The sequence below is a fragment of the Takifugu rubripes genome, chromosome 1, assembly GCF_901000725.2.
Source record: "Takifugu rubripes chromosome 1, fTakRub1.2, whole genome shotgun sequence".
NCBI classification, from domain to species: domain Eukaryota; kingdom Metazoa; phylum Chordata; class Actinopteri; order Tetraodontiformes; family Tetraodontidae; genus Takifugu; species Takifugu rubripes.
The window spans coordinates 14,336,943-14,347,880 of record NC_042285.1 but is presented as its reverse complement, the minus strand read 5'-3'; the positions used below and the strand labels follow the sequence as shown (position 1 = coordinate 14,347,880).

Here is a 10,938-nt window from a genome sequence, read left to right as displayed (position 1 = left end):
GCACACAAAATTTGTAAGTGGTGGAGACCTCTGTGGGCAAGAAGGGCAGGGCAGGGAGTGCAAGTGGCTTTTTTTCAGCACATTGGACAGAGTCATTGGCAACACAAACACCACAGTGTTGATGTGTTGATGTGTTTGTTTGAATTGGCTCCTTGTTAGTGCCCCCATTTGCAATATTTAATTTATTAATCAGAATTATTAAGAGTTTAGTGGTGGTAGTTCAGTCTGTTGGGGACTGGGCTGAGAAGCAGAGGGTTCTGGGTTCAAGCCCCAGTGCAGAGAAAGCATATTGTGAAAGGTGCCAGGACACCTTTGGAACACTGCCAAAGTACCCATGAGCAAGATATTGAACCCGGAAATGGTCATATTGGGCCCTGTGATGAACTGGCAACTCATCCAGGGGTGGACCCTGCCTTCACCCATTGGGAACCCTCCTGGTGACCCCAGAAGGACTAAAGCGGTTAAGAGAAAAGAATCGTTAAGAGAAAAGCAGTGGTAACTGTTATTTTAAGAATCTGATTTTACATTTCTGAAATGTTAATATTTCATATGCAGAGGTAGTTTTACAAAATTACGATTTCAGAAATCGAGAGTAAAATGTCTTCAAAACACTGTTGTTTGATCCACGATGAGATAAAGAAGACAAATGTATAGAATTGGCAGTACCACTCTGCCAAACACTGTTTAAAAAGAAGCTGCTGACATCTTGGAGTCCTCTCAGATGCACATCTGTTCGTGTATCATCTACCAGGCCCTCAGTCAGGACTGACACTTACATGCACACAAAGAGAAAGTGAAACACCGAGAATCGATGTAACAATAAGCAGAACAGCTGTTCTTCTGGTCCAGTTCTATATCTTAGTGTCTTTCTGTCAGGGGCGGCTTTAGAACACCGTCGCCCTCACGACTGAAGCGCCTGGAGGATTGCGCTCTTCTGTTGGAGACATCTACAGGAAGCTGTGCCTCCAAAGAGCAACATTCATTGCTAATGACTCCTTCCATCCTGCACACAGTCTGTTTGCCCTCCTGCCCTCTGGAAGGCACTGCAGGAACCTCCAGAACAGAGCTGCCAGGTTCAGGAGCAGCTTCTTTGTTCACTCGTGCCTGACTCATGTTGTCTCCTCTCTGTCTGTTTCCACATCTTTAATCACCATAATTTTGCCAAAAATTGTGCTAAATGTCTCTTACTCTTCCTGTGTATTTAAGAGTTCTTCCCTTCTGGGTCAGACCTTTCTGCTCACATCTGTGATTAAAATGTGTTCATCTTTTAGCTGCTGATCGTGATTTTATGTTCCACATCATTTTACAATTTATTCATGTTTTAACAGTGCTTAGACCAAACTCTGATTAGATACCTACCGGTACTTTAAGCTATTCAGGTTAGTCGGTCGCTGGACACATGTAGGTCCAGTAACAGCTGCACTGCGGCATCGGAGCTAATCTGCAACCTTTCCTGTAAGCGTTTGTGTTGTTTCCCAGAAGTGGGTCCTCACTCTGATCCACAGAGAATATGCAGGGAGTCTATTTTTGACTGAAGCCCTGACAGGCGACATTAAGCAAGTCACAAATGACAGAATCTTCCTGCAACTTCACTGTGAGGAATTTGGACTTTTCAAAACACCTTTCTTCTTTCTTAATTTTTTTTCCTCAATAAAAAGTGCATAAAACAGCTACCTATATAAAATAATGACTAATTTCCGCATCGGTACACATTATGCAACGCACATGAAGGAAAGCTAATTGTAACATGTGCACCATTAAAAACAAAAACTCTGCAGAAGACAACCGAGCAAATTTTGGTAGTACTGAATTAATTTCAGGCTCCACATAAACCTCACTCTGCTCAAAGGCGCAGTGCAATGAAGTAATGTCACAGATTACAAACACTCAAATGCTCTGCTACTGCGCTAATCCAAAATTTATCATACATTTGTGATATTTCAGGCTTTTATCCGAGTTGAAAAGACAGCCAACATACTATAAAATAAATCCCAACTAAACAACTGTGTGGGTGTTTAATTATCATGCATCATTTAAAAATACGGCTTATGGAATAGTTTTGCAGATGTGTTGCAACATAACCAGTATTAGGGAGGACCTGGAGATGAGTTGTGGTTGTAGGCGCCTCACAGAGACCCACACTTCTGCACTTCTGCAGAGGTGCTCGTGAAGCAGTGTTGGGGGCCTGCGCAGGTTCCTGCATATGCTGCTATCAGGCAGCTGCCTAGGTTGACTCACCAGTTTTTCTATCACAGGCATATTTCAGATTCCACATGTGCACCACAGGGTCGTCCATCAGGCATCCATCCATATTACAGCAGACAGACAGCCTGTAGGAAGTTCAATTAGGCCAAAGAGATCAGGGAAAGAATTGCAGGAAGGCAGTCAGGAGATCTACACAATGGAGCAAAGAAGTGCAGGAGAAGTCATTTTTAATATCAGCTTCAATCAACTCTGCATTAAAGGCTGGAATCATTCACCGATCTTTCTTTCAGGTCAGTTTCTTGCAAAAATCGATGGGACTCTTCAGCCATGCAACAAATTACAAGGTGTCTCTCCATCATAATCGTTTCACAGGTGCCCTTGAACACCCATCACTCCTTTTAAGTTTCCAAGGTTCTTTTTTGTTACCAAGATAGACCAGCACAGCCTCATGTTGGGGTTTAACATGCATGAAGTCCTTTAGCATTTCAGAGGTAATTCAGGAGATGGTGTACGTGACTTTGTCACGGTCTAAAATTAGAAATGAGCTGCGGTCAATATCTAACCAAGACATACATCATGACATGTTTTGCAGGGAACTATAAGCCCAGTGTTATCTGCTGGATCAGTAAAGGACTTTAAATAAAAAAAAATGAAAATGGAGCTGGAAAAAAGGCAAGATAATTTTTCAGAGGGTTTTCTCATGGAGGCTGTAAATGTGTTTGTGTCGTGTTGAAATCATCCATGTTGATGCACCATAGGAAGAACACTTGTCCGTGTTTGCCAAATCTCCTTCCAGAATTTCCAGGGCTCAGCAGTTTTAATTAAAAATGCTGCCCTGTCCTAGCTGCCCAGGAGTGCAAATACAGGAGAGGGAATTATTACTTACCCCCCTGCTGGCTGAACTCGAGCTGAAATGTAAAGGGAAAAGATGGACATTGGCACAGAAATGTGTTTCCAGCCCTGCTGGAAAAGCATACAACCGTTTAAACGAGTACAGCTATACCTGATGAACTAAAAGAGAATGACTGCCTGTTGTCTGCCTGGTAGGACAGAAGACCTTGTGGGTCTTGTAGGACCAGGATGCTGACCACTGCATTAGAACATGGATGTGCTGCAAGATCTGGAATTACATTTTGAATTACTTGAATTTGGTGTTGAAAATGGAAACTCTTCACCAAAGACACTGATGTTTGCAGGATTCACCAACATCATGTTTGCTGGCGTGACTGTGGGCCCAGAGTATATGTATCTACAGTAGTTCTTCTGCTTCCTGGCTGAAACTCAGCACACCGACGTAACCCAGGCTCTCCAAACAAACCACAGTGTGCTGCTTTGAAGCAAATCTTGGTTTACATTTCTAAGAATAGATCCTGTAATAACAAAGCAAATCCAAATCTCATGATGTGTAAGAGAAGTGCCAAAGCCTGCAGTTGAAAAACTAACATGAGGGAATGAAAAAGGAAAATACAAGTTCATCCCAGTTATGTCCATTTTCCATTCCATGAGAACTATCAATAGACCTTGCTTTGGGAACCAATGAGTCAAGCATGAGTTGGGTTGTTTTGGGCCGTCTCCAGGACAATGTCCCTTTAAAGAGAATACCACAGAATCAGTCAGACAAGAAACAAAACAAAAGGCTCTGTTTGGTTAATTCATTAAAGATCTCTTCCGTTAGTCTGTCTGGTCATTAATTGTGGACTTACACAGCTTCATTTAATTTCATTTTCTTACACCTTTATGGGCCCTTTATAAATGTAACCTGTCATTTTTTAAGCGAAATCAAGTGACCCTGTATTTAAAAGGACACAGCTGAAACTAGTCTCTCAGTAAGATGCTCATGATGACGAAACGTATTCAGAATTAAGGCAAAATGTCGAAAGGTTTGTGATACGACCCAGAAATAGCAGTGCGTTTGAATTTGTAAAAGCTGCCCCAAAACACTGAAGATATACTGAAACGTCCCTCAGAGGAAAGTGTTCTCCAGCACAAATCAGTCATCCTCTTCATTAGAATGCAGCAGCAGTGTGCAGCTGTACGCAGGGCAGAAAGAGAGGAATGATGAAACTGGAGCTAAAAATAGCTGCCTCCCAGGATCCCCCTCACACTGCAGTGTAAACACTCCCGGACAGGCAGCGCTGTCCTATTCCTGTGCATGTGTGTGCATACATGGCCTGCTTAGTGTGTGTTGGACACTGCAGTCGTTCTTGCCCTCCCCCTCATCAGTCATAAAGCTTTGTTTATCTTGGCACACATGGCGAATGGAGGTGCTGTACAATTAAAGCCATCTGTGGGATTTTTGACTTGAATGAGGCTTGGAAATGTTGCAGAGTTCATCTCTGTGGCAGACATGAAATATTTGTTATGATCTACGTCAGAACACTAAAAGCCCGATCTGCATCCCTCACACTACCACCAGTACAGACATGCTGCGTTAATATCGAAATCTTTGGTACGTCTTTGTCACGCAATCAATATCTTTTAGAGTCACTCCAAAATGTGGTAAATAATATATTTCACAGTTCTGCACAATAATGATCAAATTAACTCTACAAAAAAAGCATACTCACATGTAAATGTGCCCTATTTTTGCATGAAACAAAAATTATTTACCGGTATGTAATAGCGTGCTACTACAGGTAACAGCTGCTGTCAAAGAACCTTTTTTTTCTTTGCCATTTTGGGATGTCCAGCCTTCCTGCACTGGTGTGGCAGCTTCCCTTCCACAGATATACTGTATCTGTCGGTCGTGCAGGGATGCATGTCTGCAATAATATCGCTTTCATGTTCTTAAATGCATGCTGTATCAGATCATACAGAAACAGAGGGAGATGGGTTTCCATGGCAATGATGCCCTTCACCCAGCTTGATGTCATACCAGGCTCCCCAGTAAAGCTTTAGTTCAAATATAGACAAGCTATAGCAAGAGGAGGGCTGGAATGCAAAAATCCATATTCACTGTGAATGTGAGGACTTATGTATTGACTGCGTATAGTTATGTACTGCATCAAATCACTCAGCTCACAGCAAAATTCTTCCCCTCAGAGTTCTTATCTGCATCAGAATGTTTTATAAATAAAACAAATCTCTCTTCTCGTGTTAGGATTGTTATCACTAAATTATAGAAGAAGATAAAAATCCATTTGCGCCATTATTTTTCTTGTCGACGTTGTTCGCCATTGATTGTTAGTGTGTACAATTCTGCCATCTTGTGGTTTACAAAGTAAAATAAACCCCGAAATATCAAACAGACAGAAGAGACACGAAACAAAATCATTTTTATTTACCTTAGTCTAAAAAACAATGCTACTTGTTTTAACATGAATTTAAGAAGAAAATTTCACTTAATATTAAATTATTTTATATAATATGCAATATTATTTACTGTATTATTGAGGCTCTTTCATTTACTTATTAAGTAGGTACGGTATTTGATTGTTGCTTCTAGTTGCTCATGCCTATTTTCATTTTTACTTTCTCAAAATAGTAGGAAAAGAGAATAGCAGCAAAAATATGGGCATAATTACTATGTAGTAGCACCTCTTTTGCTATGTATCACGGCCAAGTTTAGAGTCTAGCGATTTATAAAACTTTGAATTTACATCACCTGGTCTTATGAATGCACGAATGTGTCGTGTTTCACATCTGATGATCATTATATCATTAACTGGTGAAACGGAAGAGTTTGTAAACATGCTTTCCTGCCATTTCTATCTTTCTGATTTTTTTCCCCACCGAGTTTATCCTCTAAAGCCACGTGCTTCAAATGAAGGTCCCAAATGGGCAGGATGCATGGGAGCTGCACGCTGTGAAAGGGGATAGATGTGTCACCAAGGCGGGGAGATTATTGACTAACGGCAGGTGTCACGGGAACACAGCCACATCACAGGGACATGACCTCCTTGTTGGGGGACTGCCCAGACGACAACAGGATGTCAAAGACTGAGAGCAAATTTATTTTGTCCAGCTATAGTGTCCAATGGAGTTTAATTCCATAGTTAAGAATGCATTTATTCCCAATTGTAGCTCAAATGGTTGAATAAATTAATGCTGGTTCTGCATAGCTATTAGCAGACCCAGTGGGGTGAGCTGCAGTTCTAAATATCACCCACAGGACGGTGCACACTGACTCTTTATGTTGCCACTAAAACAACTGGACAACATCTAGAATATTTATTGAAAGCGTCAGAGAGTGAAACCGCAGTAAATACGGAGGCTTTGGGGATGAATAGCTGCAGCTGGGAGTGTGTGCAGGCTGAAGTGCATTTGTGTTGTTGGGGTCTGTCACATTTTTCTTTTTTCTGAGCTCAGCATCAGCACTAACTGCAGCTGCTAAATCTCACTGAGTCATCAGCAACCTGCAGGCCTTTGTGTGGAGGCTTAGCTGGGCTCAGTGACCTCTGGCCCATTAGCTCAGTGGAGTAGAAAGGTCCATCCCAATGTTGATGAGAGGCAGTCACATGCATCTGTGTGCAGCTCCCGACTCATCACTTCTATTCAGCTCTCCTGTTTGGTGTAATTCAGTTCCAGTTAAAGGTATAAACATGGACTTTCAAAAAGATCTTTATAAATTGTTTCTTTCAAACAAAACACTGTTTGGAGCCTTGTTGTGTAATATCATTTGCTTAAAGTTGAGCCAAATGTAACATCTACACTTTCTCACAAAGCCTGCATATGATTATTCGCCCATCTGCAATATAACCATTGTTAACGAAGCTCGTGGGGACTTTATTATAAACAGAATTGACCGTGGTGCTGCTCTGATTTTTATGTTTCATGTAATATACAGTATATCATGTAAGGGTGTCTATTATCAACACATCAGGCTACAGCTTTCTGATTAAACTGCAGCTCCTGATCTCCACATGAGCATGCACACCCATTTTTGTTTTTGTATATTTCTGTCATTTAAACAGAAATATTATTTAAAAGATAAAACTGAAACAATACAAACTTTCATGTTTATTAAAGTGGTAACTATAACAATTTATTGTTTACAGACTCCAGCGCAAAGGATTGCAGAATACTCCTAAATCTTCCTACCCAGGGATCCTGTCTATATTCTCATCCGTACTCCAGGAAGTCATGTGTGTCATATGTGATCCAAATTTGTTTAGTCGGAATTAGACAAAAATAGAAAATATCCAATTACCAAAAAATAAAAGCATTTTAGCTATAATGCAGCACAACATCAACAGTCTTTTAATTGTCTATAGATTTGATTATAATTTATACCACCACCATTTCTCATTAAAAAACCTTTATTCTATTATCCTCCATCCTAGCAAGGACAGAGGCAATGATGATGAAGACATGGAAGAGTGATGATACTGAGCATGTTACTTTATTACACTCGAAAAACACTGATGCAAAACACGAACTTAAGAGAGAAACAAAGACTAAACAACACGGCGGAAGGAGCCAACTTTGGGGTTCATGGCTGCCCACTCTGTGAAGCGCCGGTACTCCCCCTTCTCCAGCAGGTACTGTCGTCCGTGGAAGTTGGGAAGCTCAAAAAAGACCCAGGTGCCATCTAGGACCTGTGCAGACTGAACCTCATGGCGATGCCAGTGATCAGCCAGATCCCTCAGATCCTCCGTGCACTCCAGCATCTGGCCGCTGAAGTCAGGACGCTCGTACACGCGAATCCTGAACACACTGGAAATCTGCAAAACAAACATTTATGCAAGTTCAAGGGATCGTCTCTTAGTTACTGTGCAAGCAAACTGGCTGAAAATGTCATTCATTCTAAATACTAGATTTATTTATTTTTAAATGTAAAACAAAAAAATACTGACTCACATTTCGTATGATCCGACATGACCTGACGGTGTCATTGTATCCCATCCAGCGTTGGTGGTCCGGGTACTCTCCCTTTGTCAAAATGTACTGGTAACCCAGGTAATTGGGCCTCTCATACAGGACCCAGGCGCCGCTCTCCACTCGGACCGAGTTGCAGCGGCTGAAGTGGGTGTTGAGCTCAGGACAGTCGCTGTTGCACTCAAAAGAATGCCCTTGAAAGTTTTTGTCTTCATAGAAGATGATCTGCAAGTACACAAGATACGACACGGATGTAATGCATAACAGGCCACTCGTAACATGCTGGGGGTGTTTATGTCACACCCGTTAAATGGCCTCGATGTAAAATAAAGTTATTTAAGTTTAAGGAGGAAGAGCATTTTGCTCGGGTTTGCTTCCCTACCTTCCCCACAGCATCCATCTTTTGGCCTCGGTCCAAATTTGTGAAAACACCCTTTTAAGTAGAGAATGTTGCATCCAGGCCTGCTCCTGTTTTATATATATGTGGAGAAATGTGGGCACACTGAAATGCACTGCCAGGGGGATGCCATTGTCATTTTAATGAGCTCAGCATTTATACGTGTACAATGGCGCATTCTGCCATTGTTTTAAATTCTGCTCAGCTTTATAGCAGCCGCTGTTACGGCAAGTGAGCGTCTGATCTGCCAATGCCAGATCCCATAAACTACGTATTGTCCCAAATAAACCATCTGCCCTTCTCGGTGCAGGCTGCAGAGGAGGCCGAGTCCGAGTGATGTTGGCTTACAGCCACGTGGCAGTGTGGTAAACAGTTGAACCGTTGGTGGTATATTGATGACACGAGGCTCCACTGGCTGCCTTCATCCATGCCGCAGCTGACCGCTCTTCTGTTTAAGACAGTAAACCACGACATAATATGTCCCGAACAGCAATGTGCAAATATTATTTGAAGATGATGAGATGATGAGAAAACAATTATTTTCAAACTCAGATGTATTCTTGAAGGCCCTTTTGAAAAAACAAACCTTGCATTTATGAGGTTTTCTCATAGCAGCTGTAGCCTTCCAGCTATAAATAAATTGAGACAAAACCAATAATAAGGGTTGTAGTTGTTGACAACTAATTCTAAAAACTGTTGATGTCTGTTCTGTAAAGAATGAACTTGGTTCTGTTGAGGTTTTCCATTATTTCCATTAACCAAGAACAACAGTTGACCTGCAGAAGACTCTGAGTAGATGCTTTTGAGCCATGTGTTCCTGGTATGGGCTGTTTGGGACCCTGTTATTTTAGCAAATCTGATGCATGTTGAACACTTTTGCTTAATATTGCTAACTTCACAGTATAGTAAGAAGCCAGGTTGAAGTATATTTCTGCACCACAGTCTGCTATGTGGGCATAAAAAACAAAAAACAAAAAACCCACAGAGGCAAAAGACAGAGCATGCATCATTTATTGACATTGCAATACAGGGTGGTGATATAAATTCAAATTTAGATGAAAATCAGGTGGGAGACTGAAGGTTTCCCAGACTTTCCTGGAATACCTGAAGCCAGGTCAGGACTCCAGAGCTAGGACTTGATATAATTATTTAGGGGCTGTAAAACTGTGCATGATCTTGATGCTCTAGAAATCGGTGATCATCCGGAAGGATCCAGCAGCAGGAGAGGTGGCGCCCCAGTCTGTGTAGTTGTGGTACTCGCCCCGTTCCAGGAAGTACTGGTGTCCGTGGTAATTTGGCTGTTCATAGAGTACCCAGGCACCATCCATCACCACACATGAGTGGAACTCACGTAACTTAAGGGTCTCGTAAACTGACGGGCAGTCTACGACACATTCTGCAGTTTGGCCTCCAAAATCCTGTTTATCATAGAATCTGATCTTCCAGGACTTTCCATACACCTTGAACAAGTAAAAAAAAAAAGCAGCATTAATATTTTTATATGTAATCGTTTTCCTTTCTTTCCCCCTTTCTAATTCCCATCCCTCTGTCAGGAATTTTGTCTACAGGCTGTCCTATGATTGATGTTAAATGTGCTGCCCGAATGATGAGCCCTTTAGCGCTCTGTTAGAATTGGGCTCGTTAATATTTGGTTGGTGTCCTCTGAGCTATTTCACAAAAGCTGGCACCCTCTGCTGAGATAAAAATGTAACAAAAGAAGGTCTTTGCTTTTTTCCCAGAGGATTTTCAACAGCTACCTTTTTCCTAATAGGACATCAAAAACAGTGTGAGCCAAAAGTCCCGCTCTGGATCCCGAGCTTACGTTTTTGATTGCACGGCACGACTTGATGCTCTCGTTGAAGCCCATCCACTGTTGGTGATCAGGGTACTCCCCATGGCTGAGGACGTACTGGTTGCCAGTGTAGTTGGGGTGCTCGTACAGCACCCAGCAGCCACTCTGCACCTTGATGGAGTTGCAGCGGCTGAAGTACGTGCGCAGGTCAGGAGTGTCGCTGGCGCACTCGTAGCTTCGCCCTTGAAAATTCTTATCCTCAAAAAACACAATCTGAGCAAACCGAAAACAAAAGAATTCATGCATGCACCATGCCAACATTTAAACAAAGATAACAGCAGCTTAACTACACAGAAAAAGATGTTACATGCACTGGAGATGCAGCCTCAAGAGACATTAAAACAAGTTCTTCTTTTCCTCACCTTCCCCATTGTTAAGTAACTGCTTTGCCTCCCACCCAGCTGAAGCTGTGCTGGTGTGGTTTATATCAAAGTGCAGAATGTGCAGATGACAGAAAGCTATTGTCATCCTAATTAGCTTGATTTGCATATCAGCAAAATGTTTTGGTCATGTTTGATTTCCCTTTGTTCTCATTTGATGATCTCACGTATCAAAGAAGTGCCAATAGTGACATATAAATTTACCAGCAGATGCATTGATGCTTGGTCTGCATCAGCAGTTCTGTTTCATGGTTCAAAAAAAGGTTTTGCCAAAAAAATTCATTAAA

The 10,938-nt window shown here is 41.8% G+C and overlaps 2 protein-coding genes across 2 annotated transcripts; both read right to left on the bottom strand.

The window, feature by feature from the left end:
• Positions 1 to 7,510: 7,510 nt before the first annotated feature.
• Positions 7,511 to 8,422, bottom strand: LOC101074993 (gamma-crystallin B-like). Its single transcript, XM_003961704.3, has 3 exons — positions 8,405 to 8,422; positions 8,005 to 8,247; positions 7,511 to 7,868 (listed from the first exon to the last, which is right to left on the bottom strand). Exons 1-3 carry the CDS (start codon positions 8,420 to 8,422, stop codon positions 7,602 to 7,604), a joined length of 528 nt encoding a protein of 175 aa, XP_003961753.2. The 3' UTR covers positions 7,511 to 7,601.
• Positions 8,423 to 9,410: 988 nt separating this feature from the next.
• LOC101079351 (gamma-crystallin M2-like) lies at positions 9,411 to 10,681 on the bottom strand. Its single transcript, XM_003961638.2, has 3 exons — positions 10,634 to 10,681; positions 10,242 to 10,484; positions 9,411 to 9,879 (listed from the first exon to the last, which is right to left on the bottom strand). The coding sequence occupies exons 1-3, from the start codon at positions 10,640 to 10,642 to the stop codon at positions 9,604 to 9,606; spliced, it is 528 nt and encodes a 175-aa protein (XP_003961687.1). The 5' UTR covers positions 10,643 to 10,681; the 3' UTR covers positions 9,411 to 9,603.
• Positions 10,682 to 10,938: the final 257 nt, after the last annotated feature.